The 27,140-nt window shown below is 42.5% G+C and overlaps 3 protein-coding genes across 4 annotated transcripts; all 3 read right to left on the bottom strand.

The window, feature by feature from the left end:
- Nucleotides 1-2,128: 2,128 nt before the first annotated feature.
- Nucleotides 2,129-7,104, bottom strand: tent5c (terminal nucleotidyltransferase 5C). The gene is made up of 2 exons (XM_088383555.1): nucleotides 6,919-7,104; nucleotides 2,129-5,688 (listed from the first exon to the last, which is right to left on the bottom strand). The coding sequence occupies exon 2, from the start codon at nucleotides 5,667-5,669 to the stop codon at nucleotides 4,515-4,517; it is 1,155 nt and encodes a 384-aa protein (XP_088239681.1). The 5' UTR covers nucleotides 5,670-5,688; nucleotides 6,919-7,104; the 3' UTR covers nucleotides 2,129-4,514.
- Nucleotides 7,105-9,670: 2,566 nt separating this feature from the next.
- Nucleotides 9,671-21,383, bottom strand: man1a2 (mannosidase, alpha, class 1A, member 2). 2 transcript variants are annotated; one of them, XM_088383462.1, is made up of 14 exons: nucleotides 20,889-21,383; nucleotides 18,791-19,325; nucleotides 17,387-17,648; nucleotides 17,168-17,264; nucleotides 16,343-16,461; nucleotides 15,726-15,806; nucleotides 15,330-15,424; nucleotides 15,090-15,213; nucleotides 14,828-14,921; nucleotides 14,112-14,227; nucleotides 13,326-13,545; nucleotides 12,885-13,057; nucleotides 12,534-12,649; nucleotides 9,671-12,234 (listed from the first exon to the last, which is right to left on the bottom strand). In XM_088383462.1, the coding sequence occupies exons 2-14, from the start codon at nucleotides 19,102-19,104 to the stop codon at nucleotides 12,099-12,101; spliced, it is 1,947 nt and encodes a 648-aa protein (XP_088239588.1). In that variant the 5' UTR covers nucleotides 19,105-19,325; nucleotides 20,889-21,383; the 3' UTR covers nucleotides 9,671-12,098. The 2 variants fall into 2 exon arrangements, with proteins under 2 accessions (XP_088239588.1, XP_088239589.1); XM_088383463.1 differs by having other exon boundaries at nucleotides 20,943-21,383.
- Nucleotides 21,384-22,288: 905 nt separating this feature from the next.
- LOC148394182 (uncharacterized) lies at nucleotides 22,289-26,841 on the bottom strand. The gene is made up of 2 exons (XM_088382975.1): nucleotides 23,231-26,841; nucleotides 22,289-23,116 (listed from the first exon to the last, which is right to left on the bottom strand). Exons 1-2 carry the CDS (start codon nucleotides 26,499-26,501, stop codon nucleotides 22,665-22,667), a joined length of 3,723 nt encoding a protein of 1,240 aa, XP_088239101.1. The 5' UTR covers nucleotides 26,502-26,841; the 3' UTR covers nucleotides 22,289-22,664.
- Nucleotides 26,842-27,140: the final 299 nt, after the last annotated feature.

Below are 27,140 nucleotides of genomic sequence, written 5' to 3'. Positions count from 1 at the left end.
AGCTCAGTGGCCGGGGAGGAGAGTGTCCGCCCTGAGATTGGGAGGTTGGGGGTTCAAACCCTGGCCGGGTCATACCAGTGACTATAACAATGGTACCCATTTCTTCCCTGCTTGGCACTCAGTGTAAGGGGTCGAAATGGGGCTCCCCTGCTGCTCACGATCATTGGGACTATATATAATATATATAATAAAATCAAGATTGATTCTAAAGATTCAGTTCACTTAAAAGAACTGGAATGCACATCACTAAATGGTGCAAGTCTCTGTTCCGGCCAAATGTCATTTGTGTCACGTCCTCTTGTGTACTGACTCTCGCCGGAAGCCGAAGGGGTGGTGGCGTGGGTGGTGGGCTAAGGCCGATTGGTTCTATTTGCGCATATGGTGGTAGTCTGTCCAAATGAGACATCCTGCTGTTTTGGCGTCTTAACAGTCGCTGCAGGAACCCACAAGCCTCCAAGTGGGGGCACAAAAACCTCCTAATACATCTTTTTTTTTTACTAGCAGGTCAACTTTAAGATATTATAGTAGTGGAAACATCTGTTACAGAAGTGCAATGTTATGTAAAATGTATGTACGATAACAGGCGAATTTTCTTATTTCTGTTTCTCTCTCGCTGATAGCTTGCGGGTTTTTTATCTTCAAATTTTCTATTGTCTTATGGCATGACAACTGTTTTAAAAAGTTATTGATGGTGAAGAATGAGAACTTTTATTTATGGAGCACTACTTAGATCTTAAAGGCTAAATTTCATTCAGTGAACTTTATAGCTATCACGTTGAGCATGCTTATTCGTTATCACTATTTTTTGTTTAGTTAAAACCCTCGCTTCAGGCCCCTGGTATTAACCTGCAAACAAATGCTCCTCAAATAAAGTCATTGATTAATCAATGACTTTGCTAATTTAAACATGTGTATGTACTTATATATGTACACACATACATATTAACGTATGTAAATATGTAGAGTATGCATGTGGGTATTAAAAATGAATAGAGCGGTAAATGATCAATAAGACTGACTATGCATATTTGAATGGCTACTTTGATAATAAATCCACTTTGACTAACACTTTCCACACTTACCAAGTCACATGACCAGATTGTGTTTGTATGCACATACGTGTGCATGTGTGTTATGTTTACCTGATGGCCATTGTGAGAACTCAGCAGCTGTAAAACATTTTAGTGCCAATACCCCGCTGCACAGCACCCTGCTGCTCGCACTTTATCACAGAGGCCAGCTAATGGCAACGTCATCATTCCTGTAATATGCTAAGCTAGGATAGGCTTTTGCATCTAGTAGGAAGTCCCACCAGCTGCATCAGCTCAATTTGACTGATGTTGTACGTATGTGTGAAGATGTTTTTGTTGGTGTGTGTCAATGTGTCTGTTTTTGCATGTTCATGTGCGTGTGAGCGAGATTAACCTGAATCTCCAGCATGAAGGCCCTGTGAAAGTTTCAGGACTTCTGAAACCCAGGAAACGAAAAACAGGTGTCAGCAAGTTGATGTTCTGGTTAGAGCAAAATGTAAATGAGCAGAATAAACAAGGTGCTTGGTTTATTCAAACAGATGTCAAAGAGAACATCTGCCATCATGAAATGCTTAAATGAGGACTTCTCAACTACAGTGAGCACTCAACATTTTGTATATGCCCCAAAACTGACTGTTGACATTCCATTCCATCTCAATATATTGTACATGGATTTATTTGTACTCTTTAAAATCATGTTTGTGATTTGGTGGTGAGCAAGCAGAAAAGTAACTTTGGAAATGTATTAAGGCAAACATTATCCCTCTTTATACTCAGTCTTGTAAAACCTTTTGGGGGGGTGAGGGAAAAAAAAGGGGAAAAATATTTTCCTCTCAGAAACATGATTAGCAAAAGCTAACTAGATTGGATTCAGCACCCCCAAAAAATGTTTTGAAAAACTGCAGCAAAAACTATAGAGGCATTTTATTTTACACTGGTGTGTGCGTAGATACAAATCTGGATTTTTTTTAAATTAGTTTTGTATAACCAGTAGCACATACTACACAATAAGTGTTTGAAAGGTGGTGTGTGTGGCTTGGCACATAGCTTTACATGGGGGGGAGAAAAAAAAAAAAAAAAAAAGACAGGAGGAGACGTTGCTTTCAATATCTTTTATTTATCATTTTCTTTTCAAGCACATTTCCCGCTACATGTGAACATTTCCAAAAAGGAAAAGGTCGAGTGAGGTCAAAGTGCTGACAAATGGGAGGTAAACCCTTCGAATTGTCATCGCAGTTACCACGGTGACAAAAAACTTTTTCCAAACATAAAGTGTGACATGTTTATGTCCACCAGCATTCATTCACGCACACATACACAAACCTTCCACTGAAAAAAATACAACTCTTGAGAAATTTCTCATGGCACAAGACCACCGACCATCCGCCACCACCGCCGAGCGAGCTAAACAAAACTTTTTGTGGGCGCCACCTGCGCCTCGCACAGAGTAAGCACAACGGAAGTGGCAAAATTTAACACTGACAAGTTTACAGCAGAAAAGAGCTCTGAAAAACTTAACAAAAAGGCACTTCACCCTCACGATTTTTTTTGTTTCATTTATCCCTGACAGCCGACTGACAGGCAGCCACCTTCAGTCATCAGAGGCAACTAGCGTAAACAATTACAGGCCACAGTTTCTTCCCCTAAGTTTTCTTGGCATTTAAATTGCCAAAAGCTTGCAATGAAGCATAAAGACCTGACCGCAAACGCAAGCACAACTAGGCATCATCACTCAGTGAGCACCAACTAAACCAAGTGTGAAAACCACAAGGCTTTTCTCACAAAGCCAAGATGGCTGCCTGAGCAACAGGAGCAAACATCAAGTCTCTCCTAACAGAAGTGTTATCTGCCCAAAAGACAGAGCCCCCTATGTTAGCTTGAGGGCACTCAAAATGGATTCACCCCCAAAAAATTAAAGTCGGAAAAAAAAAAAAGATTATAAAGTATCAAATGGGGAGGGGATAAATGCCCGAGCAACCGCTTGTTAGCTTATTCACGTTCTTCATAGGCTAAATGGGACTGAGATCCTTCAGAGGGTGCAGGAGTGAAAGGATGGCTGGGAGGGGACAAAAAAAAAGAAAAAAAAAAGAAAACTACCATAAAAAATAAAGTCCAATCACCCACCAGAATTTTTCTGAACAGCGACTGCACTGGCACAGCTTCATTTCCTAACAGAAAAGACAAGCCGCCTCTTCCGTGCGCAGCATAATTTAATTCAAACAACTCAAATTTAAAAGCGAACTCAAAAAACAACACACTTTTTGGTCCAGAGTGGCAGTGGGCAGCATGTTGCTGGTGTGTTAAAAACACTAGTCAAGGTGCATGCGAGCCAGCTGGGGGTATAGGGGAGTCGCCCTCAACTCCAGATAAGGGTTGCTGACGGTTATCTGGTGCAAACATGTGCAGAGGCGGCAGCCCACTCGTAAAGGCAAGCGGTTCTCGGAAAAGGCCGAGGCGTTTGGGACACTTACGCATTGGTGTTGGGGGCTGCTCAAAATGGGTGGGTGGGGGGGCAACTTGCACAACAGGCCAATAAACTGCGGTCGCCAACGCTGCTTCATAAAGCTAAGAATAATAACATGACGTCATCAAGCACACATGGTATCTTTACCCTATGACCACACATGGGGGGGTTCAGTGATGGTGGCTGCCCCCAACCCCTATGGAGGCAGTGCGGGGATAATTATAGAAGGGGGCTCGGGTTGCAGGGCGAGTGCGATGGACTCGACACGTGCGTCTGCTTTTAAGGAAGGTCAAGCTACAAGACTGACTGGACTGGCCTTGGGGTCCGACAGCCGGCTCGTAGGGCCGTGACACGAATGACAGACAAAAATCCACCTGTGTGCTTTCTGGTCGCATGATTGGCCGTTTCGATGGCTCTCCTCCAAGGCGAAGGCCTGGAGGTGGCTCGCCTCGCCCACAAGCATGTCCTTTCGTTTGGGAACACGGTGACAAGTGGTCACATGACTATTTCGTGACCAAGATCAACTCTTTCTGAACACATTGGTAAATAAATTGTTATTCTTTTACATTACAGGCACTTTGTTTTTGTCGCCTTAGTGCACCCGTGAGCAAGTCCAACGTTAAATTAAAAGAAAATGGACTCAGAAGCAATAACCCAATCTTTTTTTTTCTTTTTTTGGGCAACAACTTACTACACTTACCCAGAGATAGCGATTTTTTTTTTTTTTAAACATTTTCCACCTTTTTGTAATCCCAGAAAGGAAGAGGAAAAAAAATTGTAAGGCTTCATTGTCAAACAGCCCTTAATTGCCTTTAAAGTAACCTTTTAAGGGGTGGTAGGCATCCACTAAGACAGAAAATTTGAACACTTAAAATTTCTCATTGACGCATCGGAAGAGAAAACAAAAAAAAAAGAAAAAAAAAAAAGGAAAGGCCTCGTTCAGAAAATGTGGTGACCTTCTGTTGTCTCATTTCCCTGGCAGCTCTTCCTCAAACCCCCGGCCCGGGCCCGCCCGGCAGTCAGTTGCACGGCAGCCACGTGGGAATGTTCTGGTTGGCCACGTAGTAGTTGCTGAAGTTGTGGTCGCGTACGTACGGCGCCGGCTGGTAGTAGCAGGTGACGCAGGACGCGTCGGGTATGGCGTTCTGCTCGGCGAGCACGCGGAACGCCATGAGTGAGATGAGGTGCAGAGTCTGGCGCCGCTCGTGGCCCATGAGGCAGACGGTGCTTTCGTTGACCACACGGCGCAGGATCATGAGGTAATCGTACTTGCTGGACTCCTCGCCCACAAAGTGGCTGTGAAGGTATGCCTCCACCTTGCGCTGCTGCTCGCCGATGTCGGGGAAGTCGATGAAGAAGCGCGAGCACATGTAGCGCTCTAGGCCCTTGAACTCTTCTTCGCTGGCGGGCCGAAAGTCACGCACCAGAAGGTTGCAGTACTTGAGCAGCCCGCCGCCACGGATTTCCTCAGGCCGCTTGGTGGCGATGAGCTTGTCACGCAGGTGGCCCAGCGCCTCGTCAAAGTCGCCATACACACTCTCACCGCTCACCCCTGGGTGGTGCTCGGGGGACATGGACACGCCGGCATCGCCGGCTGCGTAGAAGGCCAACACCGAATCCAGGACAATCTGGAAGGAGTCGACACTGAACTCGAACTGGCGGCGAATGCGGTCGACAAACTTGAGCTCTACGTTGCGGCCGTTGTTGTTGGACAAGGAGATGAGGCTCCAGCGGTCTTGTTCTGTGTTGACCTTGACCAGCTTTTGCACGTAGGCCTCCTTGAGAGTCGCTGGCGTGATCTTCTCCTTGTTGACGCCCTCGGGCAGAAAGTCCAGCAGTGTGCCCAGCACCACGTCGCGGATGAGCCGGAACTCCGACTCGTGCGGCAAGTCCACCCTGAAGATGACGTCCAGGTCCTTGTAGCTCCAGCCCAGGTCGCGCACCAGCACGTGGCTGGCCGTGGAGCCGTTCAGACGCACGTCTTTCACACGGACGCCGCTCAGTGCCAGGCTGGAGCGCACGCGAGCCACGATGTCCTTAAGACTCACCTCCAGCGTGGGGAAGTTGCCGCGGCCATGGACCGGCACCACCTCGCTCAAGACATCATCCAGGCGACTCACTTGCTCCCACGATAGAGCGCTGACAGCGGCACTTGTTGACCCTTTGGCAGCCATGTTCTCACCTTTATTTTAGCTGAGGATGAAGGGGGAAAACATGAGTCACCTGATAGCAGCTTTAGAATAATTTGAGATTTTTCGGTAAAATTACTGTTCCATTTCATTTGGACTTTGGTTTTTGAATTTTTTTTGTTCTCAATTGAGTGTGAATGGTTGTCCATCTCTGTGTGCCATGCCATTGGCAACCAATTCAAGGTGTTCCCCACCAAGTGCCCGAATTCAGCTGGGATAGGCTCCAGCACGCCTGTGATCCTCATGAGGGCGGAAAAGCAGTTCAGAAGATGGATGGATGGATGGATAGCCTAGTTTTTATTTTCCAAAACTAAAAAAATCTCAGCAACATTGAAGCATATAACTGTGACGTTTGTTTTAAGTTTGGTTGGCCTGCAGTGACCGATTGTATGGTCAAAAATGTTTTTTGTTTTTTTTGGCTACAGGCCTACAAGTTTGAGATGTAATGGCAAAATAAGAGACCCCGAACTCCAAATGTCTGCATATTTTAATTACTCTTTTGTCCATTAAAATCCATAGAAATTTGGATCTCTATAAAATGTTCAACTTTAAAAGTAGGCCGTGCTTCTTTAGAACGAACCACTGCATATCTGAACCCCGTTCCAATTATATACGGTGTACCTAATGAAATTCTCCCCCCGAGTGTCACTCAGCAGCCATTTTCTTGGCACGTCAATCAATAAGGGGAAAAAAAAGAAAGCTTTCGGGCGAGTCTAAATCTCAAGCGTGGGTTTGGCAATGTTTGATTTCACTCGTGTGGGACAGTATCACACACAGTGCGTGAGGCTTCCAGAACAGCTCACGCGCTCGGTCCATTATGCCACTTTTCCAGAGACTTCCTTAAAAACACACGTGCACGCGCACTCGTGCACAACCGCATCCAAAATTAACCAGCCGGGCGACAGTGAAAATAAATGACATTTTAAATCGTAAAAAACTAGTCACCAGCTCAAAAAGTGTTTCAACATTTAATCGACTTAAATCAACCAGGTGGGTCTCGGCTTAGCTAGTTATTGAGATTGTGAACGAGTTAGTTGGCAAGTTAAGTCGCCCATATGGCGACACTCGGCACCGGACATTGACACAGCTGTTTAACATCAGTCCACAAGATCACGGAATGAAACGTTACATTCGCGTTACACGCTCCAAACATACATTTACAATCCCGAGTCGTTGTGTTGAAATTTAGCCCGAATTAATGTAAGTAAAGACAAGAGATGGGCGAAATACGTACGTTTCCAAACGAGTTCCACGGAGTCATTCGGAGTGTGTGTTGAGGTGTAAAAAGTGGCCCAAGATGTTACATTTCCTTCATACACACGCAGAAGCCAGCATTAGTCCACGCAGACTGGAACACAGACACGCGACGTTACCAAAAAAGTTCGCTCTTATAAGCGTCCTCCCAGCGGTCGGCAGTGGAGCACTTTTATACAACCGTGGCACGACAGCGCGAAGATAAACATCCGCAGTCCCACAGTCCCACGTTGTCCTCCTTCATTTTTATTCTTTCATTTGTTATTTTTCTATCGTAGGTGTTAACATTAATTAAAAAATGACAAGAATAAATTATTGGATTAAATAATTTATTTATATAATTTATTCAAACGGGACTTCGGCGCTTAGTTCATTTGTATCAATGCGCCGTATGAGCCCGCTGATTGGCCTTCTGTGTTTTGTGTTGCCAGGTGACCGGAGCAGAGGATCCAAATTTACGCTCGAGTTGGCGTCTTCTCAAGTTCATATAATTTTTTTTATTATTATTACAGAGTCGTTTATTGAGAATAGCGAGGAAATATTCCCCAAAAATTATCCGTTGAATTTGCACAGAGGCTTCAAGAATTTGGTTAGCACAATTTCATTTGATTAATGCGGTACGTTGGTCCACTGGTTAAATAGTACGTCTCTCAGTGCAAATATTGCGGGGTCGATCCCAACTTTCCTGAGAATTTTATCAAAAGAATATAGATTGTACTTGAGTCAGGATGTAATATTAAGGTTTTAAACACAGTCTAGATTTGATCACTGGTGAGAGTTTCAAATTGTGCTTAAAAGTTTCCAATTATGATTTCAAAACAGGGTCAGAGATTTTACTTTATAAATTACTGTAATTTAAAATTAGGATGATTGCAAATTAAAGATTCAAACCAGGATAAAGGTTTTCAACAAGGGCTGGATGTAGAAATTAGGCTTTCAAGACAGGATCAGGGTTTTGTTAATTTTATTCATTTATTTTTTAAATATCCTCCTGGTAATCATATGATAAATTGATAACAGGCTGAACAAGATTGAAAAAAAGTGTACTTGAGTTACTGGCTGTGAAAATATTTGGCCACTTCTTTGCTGTGAAAATGAATTTTCTGACAGCCATCATTCATGTTATCATCGTGGCTTGGTGTGGAGAAGATATGCAAGTAACTGCAAAATATGTTGTTGTGTAATGAGTATGTCAATAAGAGTCACACTGAAAGAACATCCTCCTCTTCGTAATGGTAACATGAAACTAACAATGAATGTGTGTGTGTGTGTGTGTGTGGGTGTGTGTGCCTGCGTGGTCCCAAAAGGGGGGCTTCTACATCACTTGTGAGTCAGCAAAAGAGGAAGCTACCGAGGAGAATGGGAAATCCCTGCGGTGAAGGTTGCTTGTGATGTCTTTAATGTCGCCCAGATGCAATAAAATACTCAGAGGCCATTGCGTTCACCTGAAACTAAATACAAAACACATTTAGTTGACATTAGGTTTCAAAGCCCATTTTTTTTAGAAGCCTCATGGTGTTTTCTCTTCAATTTTGACTGATTTTGCCATTTACCAGCATTAAAAATACCCCAAATATAATTTTCATCCTAAAATTTGAAGACTTTTTCTAAATGGACCCATACCACACAAAAAAGTTTTTTTAAAATGATGTTCTTTAACAAGTGTTACAAAGTTTGTCTACAGTGGAACCTATATACACTACATTAATAAGATTTTAAATATTCGAGGAGGGAAATCAAAACAAGGAGAAAAACAACAAAAGATGATAATACATACGGAACCAAAGGCTGTTTTTTCAAGTTTAAGGGAAATAGGACGTTAAAATGTTTCATAGTTCTTAAAAGACCTGTTGTTCATTTGATAGACATTTATGAGGATCAGTTAGTTTTGGGTCAAAATTAACTGGAACATACCATGGTAAATTAAAAAATGTGATAAAACATTGCCAACACATTTCATGAAGATATTAACATAGTCACAGTTTGAATATGGAACAGGTTAATTTGAATCTACATTATTTCCAATGGGATTATTGAATTAGAAATGTGAAATGAAAGGTCACTTTTTTGTTGCTTTTCTGTTTGTTCCGATTTAGCAGAACCAACCTCCATTAACACGTTAAACAGTACACACAAACGCACACACACGTCCACATGCAAACACAAAGTAATCCATTAATGATTCCACTGCGATCTTATCTGTTCTCAGTGACTTAGTCAGGCCCACTAACAGCTCACAACTTCCTCTAACATCACTTCCTTTGTGTTCATCTTTATTCTCCCTAGTCCTCCATGCTCATGACAACATAGTGCATGAAGCAACTTGAAGAAAACACAAAAGTATACAATCATCAACATCATTATTTTGGTGCATGTGGTTAGCGCACGAGTTGATAAACATCCTTGCCAAATTTCTTGCTATTCAAAAAATGCTTTCCAGAGGGTCATTTGCCGGGCTTCACATACATGACCAAATTTGAGATGATCCTTTAAGATTTAGGAAGCTTGTTTGTACACTATGACAACTTTGAAGCTACATACTGAAATTGAGGCGGAAAAAAAAGTCATGGCTTCAGGATTTTTTTTTCATCTCTTAAGGCAAAAGTGGAGATTGAATAGAGGACAACATAATTTAACTAAGTGTATTTGTTGAGACAAGTTTGAAAGCAAACATCACAGATTCACCAAAACCAACATTTACACTATTGAAACAACACCTCGGGTTCCGATCGTCACTTGTAGCAACAACTTTATTGAATGTGTCTGACTTTTAAACATATTTACACATACTTTTTCTTAGTAGTTAAGTAAAAATACAAATAGAGAACACAGTCACTCATTGGCTGGCCAGCGGCAGCCACATGGTTGACGGGATTCTGAAAGCGATGATGCGGAGGAAAGTGACATAATGAAAATCAATACGTCCCAATATTATCTGGCCAAAATTGATGCACTTCCTCCAAATTAAGAAATACTGGAGTTTGTTTTACTTTAAATAATAATAATTTAACTATCAACAACAAAAAAATACCTCAAGTTTACATTTGCGAACAAGGACCCTAATAATGCATGACATCGCCGTCCGTCTATTGAAAAGAAATATTTCTCAGAATTTAGAATTTTTCTTTATCCCTCTCTTCATCTGATACGCGAGGAAAAGTCATTTGTCATTTTTGGAATAAAAAGCAAAAACAACAACAACAAAATTCAGAACATCTAAGGATACATGCTTTTCATTGAAAAGCGACAATGTGTAGCAGTTCATTTTTTTGGTCTTTTTTTTACAAAGAGTCAAACGATGGCTCAATTCAGTCTGCATCAAAAAAAAAAAAACCTCAGAAAATTCCATTAGCATTTTAATTGAACCAGCGTCGTCATTTCAGTCCTCTGTTAATCTGCTTCATGTCACAGTTCTAAACTTTTAGCACCCCCCATAAAAAATATCACAATGTCTGAAAGTAAAAGAGCATGGCAATGGCACATTTGCGTCACGGCAGACGATAAGGCTTAAGCAGTCAAAATATTTTAAACAGCAAAGAATAATAAAAAAAAAAGTCAGGATTATGCGCAATTCAGGATTTATCTGCATACAACTATCTTTGAGTTTGATTGCAACTCAATTAGGGCTGCAACTAACATTTGTTTTAATATTGACTTGATATTTTAACTAGTTATCAATTATCGATGAATCAGATATAAAACAAGTTTTGATTTCCATCCACATATTCAAAAACAGGACATTTCAAATTGACTGAAGAAAATACACAAATTTGATATTCAGTCACTGCTTTGGTCCATAACATGTCAAAAGATGGGCACAAATATTGATCATTGTCTTTCGAAGTAGAAGCATAAGTTTGCAAAAACCTTATTTTGACTTAATACAAAGATAAGTGCACATTCATGGAGGATGAACAGTAATCAAAATCTTTACCATTGAGGCTAAATTGTGAGAATTTGGAAGATTTTATATTAATCAGTTAATCAATTAACATTATAATTCATATTATATAATGATTAGTTGTCAATTAATTGTTGCAGTGTTAAATTCTGATCAATTTTCAAATTTGTATTCAAGGTTTTACCAAAGCAACTACTAAGTCACTTAAGAGAGTGATTTTAAAATTTCTTGACAAATTACACTGAACTATGATATTGCAATCATGTTAAGTTTGTTTATTCATTACCAAACTATTACAATTCAACCAATTTATCTAATTGGAAAGTTTTTCCGTCTACGCTTAAAACGATCCATAATCCGAACTGTAGTTTAACCCATCAATAACCGGATATTGGATATCACAAAACTGATTGGCCAAAGTTGTCAGCTTTCACAGTAGATATTTTTGAGCTCATTGTAACAAATTTGGGGAAGAAAACTACATCATAAATGCAATTAACCATCCTGGCGCAAAAGAAAAATTCTTTGTGAGAAAGTCAGGACCGATGAATATACTGTAAACCCACCAACAAGCCAACTTTAAGATTTAACACAATAGTCAGGAAAAGATGGGAAAAGCAGACCACAGGACCTCAAATTAGATTTACTTCATTTCAGAATGCTGATGATAGCATATAGTTTATGGATAAAAAGGCAGGAGGTGATGAAGCATTTGAATGATGAATGAAGGCAGCGAGCGGCCAAAGAGTCAGACGATTGATTTGACTGATTCCGCTCATCCTCATCATGAGATTTGCACAAGTTGAAACAGATGAAGCACACAAAAGATGGAAAAAAGGACATTTAAAAAAAAAAAAAAAAATGGGAAAGGTAAGACAAAAAGCAGCATCCAATCATAGCGTAGCAGCAGTTTTTTTTTTTTCCTTTCTGTTTTGAGTAGGCGGTGATATTTTTAGCAGGACCGATGATGTAGCCAGTCAAACTGTTGCTCTGTTGTCCGCTCTGAAGGATCCACACCTGTCCAAAAAGACGGCCGCCAAAATTGTGGCATGAAAGTAAAGTTTTGATTCAACTGGTGTGTCCCCAATAAAGAGAGAAAGATAAAGAGTTTGGTCAAACAAACACCAAACATTGAAACAAAAATTAAATGGTCCACTCTGGGGTACCAGAGTTTTCAGGGAGTTCTCAAGCTCCGATATGGTCCACATCTGAAGAACCTGATAAAAATCAGTCTGGTGTTTGTTGGTGAACGGGGGCGTTTACTGCTGGGCTGGCTCGCTGCCCGGCAGGGTGATGTTGCCCAGGTGGAGCACAGGAAGCGGATGGGCCTCCGTATTGAAGACCCAACTTTCCAGTGGCATTAAGTCGTCGCTAGAGAACAGCAGGTAGAGATACCTGGCCGACAAGTAAAAAGCAAAAAAAAAAAGAGTTACAAGAGGGATGAACTATAACTGTCAATGGACCTTGATGTTTGTTAAAAAAAAAAAAAAGCATGTGAAAGGCATTTACTCATAGGTATGCCCGAGATGAAAGACAATGCTACGGAATTGTCCTGCAAATTTGACAGAGGGATCTTAAATTTATTATTCTGAAATGTTGGGCTATTTTTTCCGTATATGTTATAAAGACAATATGATACAGCGCCACCTGTTTTTTTTGGCATGCACTCAATAGTCTATTAGCAATGAGCTTACTTGAGTGTCTCGGCCAGAAAGAAACTCTGCTGCACGTCGTCGTATGTCGGGTTCGAAGAGTAGACGTCCTTCACGCCTGAAAAGCCTCCGCTCACCCTGCAGTACTTGTCGATGGCCTATGGGAAGCGATAAAAGATACATTTAGTCAGAATTAAAATTACATTTAAATCCATGTTCTCTTGAGCAAAGTAAAGTGTAAATAAACCAATTACTTATGTAATTAATCATTTGTTGTCATTATTCTGAACATGTATGACATTATGTCACTTTTTTTAAGCCACAGGCTCTGTACAACATTGTGATGTCACAACATTATTGCAGCACATTTGTTCTGAAGGTTATGAGGGGTACCTGTGCTGCTTCCCAGCCCCACTGGCGGTACTTGGGGTCGTGGGTGAACCTCCACATGTACCAGTAAGTTTCGATGACTTCGGGACGTAGGATGTAGTACTTTTCGTTCTGCCGCACAGCAACCGCCTCCAGCCCACTATCAAATTTGAACGCTTCAGGGCCCAGCTTCACCACTGGAGTGAGAAAGATGGTCATTGTCTAATTTTGATTGTCACTGTCAAATAATAATAAATAAACACAGGACTGCACAATACATCATTCTATATGGGTGTTGACCATTCCGAAATGTAACATTCACCTAAACATTTTTATTGGCCACGATCTTTATGGCATGCTAAAGAAGGCGTCAGAAATGCACCAGAAGTACTGGCCAATTGTCAAAAGAAAGGAGAAGAAGAACTTGAGGCGGAAGAAGACTACTGCTATAGTGGCATCACTTACCTGTCCTATCGTATGACTCGTGGCAGGTGTGTGCGATCTCTGCGCCAAGCTGCAGCCAGTGGCCAGCCTTGTCGTCGGGTGAGCCGTCTGCGCCCAGCGCGAACATGCCGCCGGCAAAGCATGCCAGGTGGCCCATCTTCCTCTCCAGGTGGCCGTTTTTCCACTCACCAATGAATGTCAGGCCACCATTGGACTTGCGGATCAGATGGCGCTCGATTGCCTGTGGAGGCAGACATTTGAATTTGTTTGCATATCATGCTGAGAAGTGTTCCTAATATTAGATAAAAAAAAATCGGTAATCAAAATGGAATATATCAGATAATTTTTTCCTCAAATTCTAACCCACCAAATCTTGCACCCCACTTCAATGTCCTAATTGTGTTGGCACATGGACTCACGATGCTTGAGTAATTACATTTGCAAACTATTTTACCGTGAATCAGAATTTTTGCAATAAATAATTTAAGTTACTTTTAGTAATTTAGTGCAACTGGTCGTGAACCGAGACCTGACAACTGCGATGTCATCATTATCAGTCAGCAGCAAATGGCAGTTTTTATTTTAATTTCAGTTCCATTTTTTTTCACATTGTCATTTTGGGGGTTTTTTGTGTAGAATTTTGAGAAAAAAAATTAGGATGAGGCTGAAACATGACAAAATGTGGAAAGTTCTGTGAATAAATTCCAGATGCGGTGTAAGCTACTTTTCTTAACTTCCACTGCAACATTAGCAGTGAGAGATTCAAGATAAGATAAGACTTTGTGTACATGCTAGCGTGAGTCATACCTCAATGGCGTCGTCGTACGTCTTGCGTGCTTCTGTGTCCGTTTTGTCTGACATGAGCCATGCCTTTAGCAGGTATTCGTAAAAGCTATCCCCGAGCCCACCGACCGACGTGTGGTCTGTAGTTAGCAAAGAAAACTTTCAATAATTTGATTTAGCCATGCCCTTCCGAGCCAACCTTTCGCAAGCTTTTAAAGTCCATCACCCCTCAAGGCTTCAGACTATTTTTTTTTTTTTAACAAGGAACATAGTGGCTTCTAAACTGAAATTGTAAGGGCACAAGGAGAAACTTTACCTCTGCACACAAATCAACTTGCAGTGTAAATGTTCACATTCACATTAATTTTCACTATATTACTGATAAATGGGTGGAGCAGAAGTTGTGTGCACATTCACGTTAGAATCTGTGTCGCTGCTATTTATTCCTCGCTGCTGATATGAATAACAGCGATTGTGTTAACGTTAGCTTAGCTGACGCTGGACTCATCTGCTAGCAGCAGCTGGTGAATGCATTTTATTCATAAATATTGAAATATTTCACTCCAGTCTGCGATGATGAAACGTTGAGCTCCACTTGCTGCTAATATTGTGTGTGACGCTACGCAGGGTCACGTAAGGTCTTTGAGCAAGCTGCCATAAAGTGATCACTGAGCCCTCGCTTCACTTCCAAAACCAGAATATTACATCAATCGATATTACAATACATCAAGTGCACTCACGTTGGCCCCAGCGACCTGTACGAGGGTTCAGGTAGTTTGGGTAGAGCCCGTTCGGTCGATCCATTTTGGCTAGCAATTTTCGGATGTGCATTACCTGCAAAACATTATGAATTTCATTCTTTTTATTTCATTTTAATATGACATTAGTAGTGATATCAAAAATGTAGGATATTGAATGTCAGGATGGACAAAGTTTAGCTTGGGTTGTTACTGAAAGTCTTGTTTTCCTGCAGTGATACAGTTATGCACGTCGAAGTGTTACCTTCTGGTAGTAGGCAGGGTTTCCTGTCAGGTATGTGAGGTGAACAAACTCCATGTGCAGCGTTCCAAACTCTGCAAGGATACTGCTGCCGGCCGACGCCCAACCCCAATTCCGTCCAACACCACTGAGGGAAGAAATGGGGACGTTATTTACCACTTTGCTGAGACGTTTCCTATCAAATCAAGTGGCACGCTCCTTTGGAGAAGGAATGTGAGTGACACCGTTGACAATATCACTCACCTCTTCAGATTGACCATGGCCCAAGGGATTCCTGTGGGGGTGTTGAAAGCAGGGAGAAGCTTCTCAGCAAGCTGCACTGCCTTTAACTTGAACATCTAAAGGAGACGAGAAGTGGATTCAAACACGGTGATAAAAATTGTAAGCAAGGTTTCGCGAGGTTTTCTCCAAGGTCAATGACATCGTTGACTAAAAAAAATGCTTTTACATTGGAAAACAATGATTAATGTTATTTTTTGCCCATTTTCTGATATAAATTCTGTTTATACATTTTCTGCACTGTCAATTTACAAAATATCCTCTTTTTGAATAAAGGGATGGAAATTAAATTCATCAATGATCAACAAAATAACCGTCGCATCATTATCTATTAATAAAGAACCACAGGTGAGTGCTGACCTCTTGTCCAGAGAGGTAGTAAGCTGCCAGCAAGCCTCCGATGAAGCGGATGTTGACCTCAAACACAGACACCTCGACATTCTGGAAAAAAACAGGACAAGATAGGAGGAGAATGATAGCAGCATATCTTGTTATTCCGCTATGTGGTCTGACATACTCCCACATAATCCCTCCCTCTCTCTAGCCTTTCTGAACTTGTCTTGCTTGACTTTCCCCAGTGACGATCCAGCGAACATTGGATTAAGTTCTGCAACGTCTCTTTCTCAATTCTGTGTTTTAATTTTAATGCGAGATTCCGCTTTTTGTGCCAATCTATTTCTTTAACTGTCTCCAGGTCTTCTTTGCTTCCCTGCCATTCCAGGGCACTGCCATAATGGTCCTCGGAGGCTAATTAAGGCTTTAGTCACATTGTTAAGTATTTTTTCCTGTCTGGTCAATGTCAATAATAAAAAAAAGAAGGAAGGAAGGAAGGAAGGAAGGAAGGAAGGAAGGAAGGAAGGAAGGAAGGAAGGAAGGAAGGAAGGAAGGAAGGAAGGAAGGAAGGAAGGAAGGAAGGAAGGAAGGAAGGGCAGCATTCTGGAACCACTGGATAATGGAGCTGTGAATTAATTACACACCACACTGAAGTCCAGATTCTGATCAATCCACTCCTGCCCATCTTTGAACTCTTCATGCAGGCCCATGATGTACAGCGTGTCCAAGGCGTCCACGATGGATGCTCCAAGCTGAGAATTACCTGCCCGAGACAGATGAGGAAAATCATATTTGTTTTGTTTTAAGGGAAGTCAAACCAAATAATGAAAAAAGTGATTCTTTCAGGTACCGCTAGATTGAGTCCACCTACGACAAGTGGTATCAGTACAAAACTTTGTGAACCACTGTACTAAGAGGGAGAGAGCACGACTCGGTCATCCTGTGTGAGTGACAGAGAGTCATTCATGGTGTGATCAGCGTAACGTGATCTGCAACCCCCCCAAGGGCAATGAAACAATGACGAGCATGTTTAGTGGCTGGGCCAGTCTCTCGCATAAAGGTGACATCAGGGAGTCAACGCGTTTGTTGGACCTCAAACTGGGTCAAATACTTGTAATTGATACGGAAGGCAGCCTATGTGTGTGTGTGTGTGTGGGGGGGTCATTTCGGTATAAAATAGCAACGAAAGAAGTTTTACAAGCGTTATCATTCTTTTATGTCGTGTGTATCAATATCAATTAGAAGAAAAACTAGAGCAAATTTGAATAAGCCTCATTTAAACAGGTATTTAAACTTGAATTATCACGGACAAAACACTTATCTCCCTGGGGAAGTGCACACAAAGCATTTTATTGACTGTCTTCCAAAATGACTGAGATTATTTACAAGACTGCGAAGGCGGGCATGTTTACTACCAAGGTTTGTGCAAAAGTGTGCGATGTTGAAGGAAGTTTTATTAGGAATCTTACCAAATATATTTGTAGAATGTCCTTTCTTGGCGAGTGGCTTGAGCTCGTTGTGACCCCAGCCGTATTGACGGTAGCTGTCCCATGCATGCTTCATCATCTGAAACGTCATAGCGACTTTAGACATTAAGCCATTCGTGTCCTGATGATGATGGATTCATCACACTGAAAAATGTGCGTAGTAAGTAAGAGGACATTAAAGAACACAATTAATTTTCGGACCTCCCGGATCTTGTTCCGTTTCTCCTTGACCTCGGGTTCGAGAGGCTCGCCGTCGCCAACGCCCACCACCTTGGGCATGGGCACGGGCGGCAAGGGCTTTGGCCCTGCGTCCTTTTTCTTCAGCTCTTCCAACACCTTGTTCTTCTCAGTCTGGATTTCAGCCTGTAGCTCCTCATGCGACTTCCGCAGCTTTTCTTTGGCCTCCTGCAGGGCCCGCTCGTGGTCAGCACGAATCTTATCGCGAAGGCTCTCTTTGTCCTCCCTATAAGAAGCAAGGAAAATAAAAGAAAATATCCTCTTTGTTCTGGCAGATAATTAGCTTGCACAAACAGGGCAAGCAAGCCTGACATTAAATAAACAGTGTAACTGGCCAGAAAGGTATCTTTATGATCTAATTAAATGTGTCAAGAGGAAAGAAAAACAATCCAAATGAAGGGCGCTCTTGGACACTGCCCCTTGAAAATTTTATCACATATATGCGCATACAGAATTTCACAATTCTCTACACCATTATTGTCTTTGCCATAAATGATCACTTCAATCTTTGACAGAGTTGCATGTGAAAAATATGGTGTAAACTCTACAGAGTAAGGCCTGCCTTTTTTGCTGATACCCATTTTCAGCAGAAAGATAAATACCACTTATTAATTAATTGGCTGATTAATTAAAAAGTTATAATGCATAACATCCCCCCCTTTTTTTTGCAAACAACTTTCGCCTTTAGGTTGTGTGTTAAATAGTGGTATGCATGTCAACTCCTTGCACAGCTTGCATTGCTCACTGATGCATTATTTGTAAAAATAAAGATTAACTTTGTTTTGATTGACAGGTATATTTAAGGTCACCAGATTGTAATATGATGGTGATAATAGAGAAAATGGAACTTATTATGAAACAGCAACAACAAAAGCAGTGCTTGGTCTCTGTCCAACAGTGATACCTAATGAAAGCAGAACAGAAACCCTTAAGTGAACTTCAGACTCATTTCCACTGCTATGCGGATGATTGTCAGATCTACGTCTGCGGAACAATACAAGACATTTTCTCGTTGAGGCCACTTTTGTACTCTTGGAATGAAATCAAGAGCCGGATGGCACTGAGTTTCTTGGGCTATCTGGCACCTTATCTAAAGGCAACAGTCTCCATCTTGGGTCTTAAATTGGACAGCGATTTTAAATTGGACCAGCAAATTGGTGCTGTTGTAAAATCCAGCTTTTTTTCACCTTAGCCTCTCCTTTCTCAACAGAGCTTTTAAAGAGTAATTCAGGCCATCGCCACATCTTGGTGTAAGTGTGTGTTGCTCAGTAGGCATTGAAGACCTTGGTGAAGTATTTGCCGCAACAACACACAAAGATCTGAGGTAAAGCAAGAATAAGAGATTTAAAAGTAAAAAAAAACCCGTACCTGTGTCGGTGCTCATCATGTCCTCCCTGACTGTGTATGACCACGTGTCCAGAAACATGTTTTCCCTCCTTGGGCGAGTTAATGTGTGGGATGAGTACGTCCTCCAAGCCCAGGTCAAAGCGCTTGTGCTTGGAGTTGTCAGGCAAGAAGAAGAAAGCGCCGAAGCACAGAGTGATGAAGGCACTGAGGATGAGCAGCAGGATGAACTTCTCCGAGATTCTCAAGGTAGCGCGGTGGTGCGGAAAGGAAGAGGCACCCGGCGACAGTGTGGGTATACGGCGCCCAGAGAGCGGTAAAAGCGCTGGCGTGGTCATGTCGAGGGCTGCTGAAGGAATATAAAGCAGCAGGACGGATGGGGAAAGAGTACGGGCCGGGAGGAAGAGGTGCGGCAGCCTCACAAGCGCCGCAGGTGTCGTTTGTTGCAGCTGCTTGACTTTATTATCTCATGCCTGGGCTGCCAAGTCCAAACGCCAAAAGAGGAACTGGTCCCTCAGTGAAGGACTGACTTGGGACCAGGTAAAGCGTCATCACCATTCTGCAAGACACAAATGAATAAATAACCTGTTAAAAACATTAAGATACAAAGTAAGGATAGGTTCGACACAATCGGGAATTTGGAGGCCAATCACTTTTCGTCAATGCCAACCCTTTATGTTGTACGTGTCCTCCACTAGTCTAAACATGGCATTCTGGTTAATATTGTGTTTACAGATTATGATTTATGCAGCAAAATTCTGATCTCAGGTGCGCCCACGGTCGACTGAAAATCACAGTTGCCTGGCGGTCATAACCAATCACAGCTCACCATGTTTTCTGTAGCTGAGCTGTGATTGGTTATGACTAGAGACCTGGCAACTCTGGCGCCGTTTTAGGTCAACAGCAAGTGGCAAAATGTTAAATTCATATTCCACAAACAAAACATTAATCACAACATTGTTTCAACTAGTTGAGCTGCACAGATCCCATCACAAAGAAAAGTTTGGGGTTGGCTTCCTCTTTAATGAGCAAGAGGTTAGAGATAAGCCTATTTGAGTTTAACCCAAACCTTCGCCAGGTATGGCGGAGTCTGCGCTCGAAAATCAGCCGCTGATACAATGGAACAAAGTGTCTTTGTTTATCATAATCAGGATCATCTTCAGAGCTTGTTGATTAAGTTATTGTTTCAATCAGGTGGGTTGGAGAAAGGAAACATCTAAACCATGCAGGTTAGTAGCCCTTGAGCGTACTTTCTTCGATACCTGTTACCTGTGCTGTGGATGCATTTCATTCACCATAGCTGTACGTGAGGTCTGCACATACATTTGGGGGACAACTCATTTTCAGACATTACGTGATGTTGGGCTTTTTTTTTTTTTTTTCCAGGGGCTTTGTGTCCATAAAACTCCAAATACTGAGGTAATGGTTCTAATATTTTCAGAAGTCAACGTGGGCATGAGTACAGATGTGCACATGGATTTTGATGACGACCGATCCCAGTTTTTGAACATTAAGCGACATTTCGCTTTTATTACTGTGGCATAGGAAAATATGGGAACCAGGTTGGGAATCGCTGCATTAGATGTAACGCCACAAATGACAAACAACAAACTGGACACTTCATTTGCATCAACCTTAGAATGTGCCCTTTTCCTGCAGTCGCTATAGACAAGTCAAGCCAATTGTCACTAGATAGATAGATAGATAGATAGATAGATAGATAGATAGATAGATAGATAGATAGATAGATAGATGCAGATGTTGGCGCGGGTGATGAATGGATGAGAGCCAAACGCCTTCTGTGGCAGTTTGAGGTTTAAACGCTCATCGTGACAGTGCATGCAAAGCAGACGTTCGCTTTGAGACCAAGCGTTCAGTGGATGGGTTAATCATGACTACTTTTGAAATACCAACACGTTTAAACGCCGCGTGTTGATATAATAGCCGTGTGAGATCACACGGGAAGCAGCACAGACGTGTGTATTTGGTTTTATGACGGACATCTCCTCTCGAGTTCATTCGTTGACGGTTCAATTCCGGTCCGGGCGATTAGCGGACTAGCTTAGCTGCCTAGCTAGCTCGCGAGGGTCTTATACCCGATTATTAATAATATCCCACTTACGGTGTTACATTCAAGGGAGACGAAACCTGAGGAAAATAATCATTCTTCCCTTACGTTTAGCGTGCTGACACCATGGCTCGCAGTGTTGGAGGCGGCAATGTCCTACGCCGAACGACCAAAGACCGATGGGCTGGTTCCGTTAGCTCCGTTCCTAGGCTGCTAATGCTAGTGTGCCTATTAGCAGCCCACAGAGGAGGTCTTTAGACGCTCTCGTGCCGTATCACCATTGCTCTCATATTCTCGGGTAAAATCCGACGTGCCTTCCGATTCCCAGGCCTATCGGACAAGGCCGGTGACATACGGGGTGCCGTCATGACGCCCTTAAACGTTCCTTGCTTTGATTAAAGAAAAACAGACACCCCCCTCTTAAAAAAAAAAAAAAAAAAAAAAAACACCCAGCCACGCTCCAAAAAGGGGGAGGAAGTCACTGTCTGGCCGCTCTATCGGGGCTGAGCAGCAAACTGATGTGCCTAGCTGTCTCAGCCAAGTCGGATGAGGAACCGTCTGACAATTGCACCAAGCACAATTTGCATGAAAGGGGAAGTCAATAAAAAAAAACGAGATTACCTAATCATCATACACTACTAAAACACTCTAAAAGTGCACGGTACAGTGTGACTCCATCCATCCATCCATCCATCCATCCATCCATCCATCCATCCATCCATCCATCCATCCATCCATCCATCCATCCATCCATCCATCCATCCATCCATCCATCCATCCATCCATCCATGACGCCAGTCTGAAACAATGGTTAAATACAACAGTCTGCAACAGTAACTTCATTCATTCATTCATTCATTCATTCATTCATTCATTCATTCATTCATTCATTCATTCATTCATTCATTCACTCACTCACTCACTCACTCACTCACTCACTCACTCACTCTATTTGGCATTGATTTTAGGCTTCGTTGCATTATTTCAAGGTCAAAGACTGTTATAGAATAAAGACACTTAAAGTAAAAGCTGGAATTTTTTTTAGAATAAAGACACTTTGGAAATTGTTTGACATCACTTACTGGCAACTCAGTTAAGCAGACAGACTTGCTGTCTCGGGCTCATCATCGACCACATCGTCCAACCTCAGAGCTCATGTGTTTGCCCCCTGGGACGGCAGGTAAACACTCCGACCTCTCCGAGGTGATGCTGCCACAACACGGCCAGGGCGGGTTTACGGGATGACCCGGCCATGTGGCTGCGTTAGCCTGGTTACCAATCCAGGGACTAACTAGTTTATTTTGGTGACAAATCTGTGCTGCCGATGAATGGTGAGAAGTGAAAATCCTGACTGACCAGCAACTAGAATCATAACTTGTAACACCAGCTAGAGCCAAATAGCTGTAAAATCAAATAGCAGCAGCAAAGGGATAGAAAAAAAAAACGCAACAAGGTACGCAGATGGGGGAACGTTTTATTTTCCTTTTCAGCTGCTCAAAAATGGTCAAAATTGAGGAACTGAAAACTAGCAGATCATCATTTTTTTTCACCTTGAGAGAGGGAAACCAAGCCTGATCATGTTTTTCTTTTTGTTTGTATGCTACGGAGCAAATATTGACTCTGTACTTGCCCATCTTCATATTCCAGCAAAGGAGTGACTTTTCTTAGTCTTCCTCCCCGGCCATCCTTCTTGCTGTTGTCAGTGCTCATGGCCCAGATCATCATAACATGTATGACATTGATGACTAAAAAGAGCTATGCTATTTGTTTTACCATCGCCAAATCAATTTACAAAGTTTTTTGAAAACGGAGAATTTAGTGTTTTTATCTTTACAATTTCCATTTCTTGGGACACACTTGGCACCTCCTCATCCTGGCAAAGAAGTTTTTTACCTTCAGAAAATATTTTTTTTCCCGGCAAGTTGAGTCTAGTACCGGGAGTTGTTGTTGGGGTACCAGCGTCGTACTATGAACCACTCTGTTTTTTAATTTTCGACTTCTCGTCGAGTCCTTTGAGGGCCTACGTTTGTGCTCTCTTTTCCTATTGCGTTCACGAGTAACATTTTCTTTGGTAGTTGCCTGCGCATTATTGGCTTCGTTTGTCTTTTCATTTTTAGGAACCTCAAAAAGATAGTGTGGACAAGGGTGTTCACTGTCATCCTCCATTTGGTTTACAATCGGGTGAACTTTGCAAATCTGACTTTTCGGTAAGATGTCTGCCAGCATCTCACCGTCATCGTGATTACTATCTGGGACTGCCGTGGACTTTTCGGGATGTTTATCTGTAACAGATGGCATTTTCACACTCCTCATCCTCACTTCTGGTATGACTAATGAACATAACTTATCAAAACGTCAAATATACTGTTGGAGAATAATTGTGGAGAAATACTCACTGCGAATGTCTCTGGAGGCTCCTCGTTGGCAACGCTTGTGTTCCGAATGTTTTGAACGTGAATCCGCTTGTTGTTCTGCCGAAGTTGTCGCATTACTTTTAGATTGTGGAATGTCCTTTATTTGTTTTGACCCTTTCCCTACTTTCACAGCGGCCGAGTACTCCGTTGCTTGATTGAGTAGAGCTTGAAGTATGGCGCTGGAGCACGTTTTCATTGCGTCACTCAAGCACCTCTCTAGAATTTGCGGAAATGATGTTAATTGTAGATGTCTTGACGACTGTGCTTGCTCGATTTGCTCATTGATGCTATCTTTGTCCATGTGCAGATCTTGATGGGTGGTAGCCTCAGGAATGAGATCTTGGATGCACTCGGGCGATACAGAACTTGTGCTTCGTGACAGCTCTTGTACTAAAAGTATCTCGTCATGTGGGCTTGTCTTATTGAAGTTTTCCTTCCTGAAATCCTCAAACGTGTCAGCTAGATCCGTAAGCTGCTCTATTGATAGAGATGGGCTCAGTTCTTCATTTGGTATAATGTCATCTTCGTGGATAGAGGCCTCGCAGATGGGCGTGGAGGTAGGCCTGATGTCGACATCTAAGCACGCTAAGGAGGGAGATGAGGATTGAGAGCTGCTCTTTGGTTTTAAAGATTCTGGAATTGAATCCTCGTGGTCGTCTTCAGGGAGTATGACACCACCATCATCAACCACTGGAAGTAAGTCTTGAAGAGGGGAACTTGAGTCTGGTTTATTTGCATCATTGCAACACTCTGGAGAGTGGCTTCCATGTCCTGGAGAGTGGCTTCCATGTCCTGGAGAGTGGCTTCCATGTCCTGTGAATTCATGTGTTGAATCTTGGTGGGAATCCAGATCGCTTTCAGGACGTCCTCCATTGCTGTTCTCCTCCAGTGGTGATGGGTTTAAGGGGTTTGACACTGCATTCTCAATCTCCTTTTCAGCATCAAGGTCTGGAAATACAAAGTGGTGTGGAGATTCACCCATTTCCTGCTCCTCTGGTTGTGAAGGGCTCAATGATTCTGAGGATTTTTCCTCAACCAAGTCACTATCAACCTCCGCAAGAGCTACTTCCTGAGTGGAACTCAAAGGTGGAGTTCCATCTCTTTTCTGCTCTGCTAAGTCAACATCAACATCCACATCCAGATGATCGTGATCCGTGGAAATAGAAGATGCTGTTACATTCTCATCATGTTCCTCTCTTGGTGATACACTCAATGGTTTCTCTTCATCCACAACACTTTCAACCTCCTGAGGTTCAAAATCTCGACCAATAGAGGTAGCGGGTGATGTTGCATCACTAGAATGCTCACCAGGTGGTGATGGACTCCAGGATTTTGATGGTTTCTCTTCATCCACATCACTGAGGACATCAGGAAGATCCTGACCAATGGAGTTTGAGGGTGGTAGTGTTTCTTCATACTGCTCATCTTTTGGTGATGGACTCAAGGATTTGGATTCTTTCTCTTCGTCTACGTCGCTGTCAACCCCCTGATGTTCAAAACTTTGACTAATTGAGTTTGAGGGTGGTGGGGTTTCTCTATATTGCTCATCTTTTGGTGATGCACTCAAGGGTTTTGATTCTTTCTCTTCATCTATGTCGCTGTCAACCCCCTGATGTTCAAAACTTTGACTAATTGAGGGAGAGGTTAGTCCTTCTTCACTATATTGCTCAGCTATAGGTGATAGACTCAAGTATTTTGTAACTCTCTCTTCATCCACAGCCGCCCAGACAACCTCCAGAGGTTCAAACTCTCGACCAATAGCGGGAGAAGGTGATGTTGCGTCATTATATTGCTCACCTATAGGTGATAGATTCAAAGGTTTTGATGGATTCTCATCATTCACATCAGTCGGAGGCTCTTGATCAATCATGGGAGAGGTTGGGGGTGATCGATCCAAAGGTTTTGATGGATTCTCGTCATTCACATCAGTCGGAGGCTCTTGATCAATCATGGGAGAGGTTGGGGGTGATCGATCCAAAGGTTTTGATGGATTCTCGTCATTCACATCAGTCGGAGGCTCTTGATCAATCATGGGAGAGGTTGGGGGTGATCGATCCAAAGGTTTTGATGGATTCTCGTCATTCACATCAGTCGGAGGCTCTTGATCAATCATGGGAGAGGTTGGAGGTGTTTTGTCATAGTGCTCATCTTTTGGTGATACACTCAAGTATTTTGACTGGTTTTCTTCATCCACATCACTGGCAGCATCCAAAAGATCCAACTCCTGACCAATAGAGATAGAAGGTGTTGTCGCATCCCCATCCCTAGGTGACAGACTTAAGGATTTCGATTGTTGCTCTTCTTCCACATTACTATCAAGCGCTACACCATCTGAGAGTTGACAAGAAGAAGTTGGGGATGGCGTTTTCTCCACCAATTGCTCCTCTTTTGGTGAGCTTCTCATGGATGGTTTTTCTTCATCCACATCACTGCCAACAGAAAAGGGATCAAATCCCTGGCTAATGGAGTAAGAAGGTGGTGTTGCATTCCCATCACCCCAAGATGTTAATACAGTCTCTTCATCCGCATCTCTATCAACCTCCTCAGCGTCTGACTGACAAGCAGAGGTTGGTTGTGATTCCTCCCCATCTGGCTCCTCTCGTGTTGATGAACTCAAGGGGTTCAATGGCATCTCCTCATCTAAGTTATTATCAACCTCGAGAGCATCTGACTCCAGATAAGTAGAGCCCAAAGATAGTCCGGCTTCACTGTACTGCTCCTCTAACACATTTTCTGTTGGCGTGCCAACCTTGTGATCCAATTCTTGCCCAGTGGGGCTTCTCCTGGTGACAGAAAATGGTTCTTCACTGTGTTCCTCTTGGGATGATTTGATGATTTCAGCGGCTGGTAGGTCCAAATCACTATCCTCAGGATATAACCCCTGAAAAGGGGCGGCCGGTGACACATCTCTCTTCGGCTCATCGTAGGGTGATGCTCTTGAGGATTTGGATGCCACATCTACATTTCTTTTGAAATCAACGTATTGAACCATGCCCTCATACACGGTTTTGGAAGCGCCTTTTATTGCAGCCTGGAGTTCATCATCCAAGCGTATTACGACGGGGGAGGAGGCTGTGGAACGGATCTGGTGTTTTGAGTTTTGGGGGCTCTTTACTCGTCGCACACCTTGGTCCTGATCACTTGTGTACATTTGCCCAACTGGAGAAGACAGCATGACATAGTCCACTTTTTCATCTGAGGTAGGTAAATCTGAATTTTCAGGAGTTGCCGTTGAGATGTTGTTTGATTCCATCTCCTTGTCTTAAAACGTGCTAAACATCGATTACCCTGCCTGATTAAGGTCATTCTTTCTGGTACTCGCATGGTGACAAATTTTATTGACATGCAAATGACAATATTGTATGTGGATGGTGATTTATAAACATAAGCCTTCATGACTGGGAGTGAGCTTTTAAAACTCAAAACACAGCCTTCATGAATGCACATACCGCCTTCATTGACCAAACATCAGCCTTTATGACGTCATTTAATCTGGCTTCGGTGACCTCATCGGGATTACATCATAGGACTGTCAGGCTGGCTGTTATATGATTCTGATAATTGGCTCACGTTCAACACCCATAATTATTACAGCAAGCAGCTTCCATGTTTGCAGTTAACTATAAATGCTATTGAAAACTGCTAGACCTTCAAATTTTTTTGTTTTTTATCGCGTTGCATTATTTATTATGAGTTAGCCTGAACAGAATAGCATCTGAGTGGAAGAGCTGCATAATATTTTATTATGCTGCATGTGACATGACCCTGCTATGTCTGCTTTATTGTCCTCAACTTGGATAAAGGTGACTAAGATAAAGAGGAAGGCAAGTTTATAGAAAATGAATGTTTCATTGCACACATGAAGAGTGCAGGCAGTCCAGAGACTGAATAG

The sequence above is a fragment of the Syngnathus floridae genome, chromosome 8, assembly GCF_059516105.1.
Source record: "Syngnathus floridae isolate MCC-2025c chromosome 8, RoL_Sflo_1.0, whole genome shotgun sequence".
Taxonomy (NCBI): domain Eukaryota; kingdom Metazoa; phylum Chordata; class Actinopteri; order Syngnathiformes; family Syngnathidae; genus Syngnathus; species Syngnathus floridae.
Note: the sequence above shows the minus strand (reverse complement) of the source record. Positions and strands in the feature narration are given on the sequence as shown.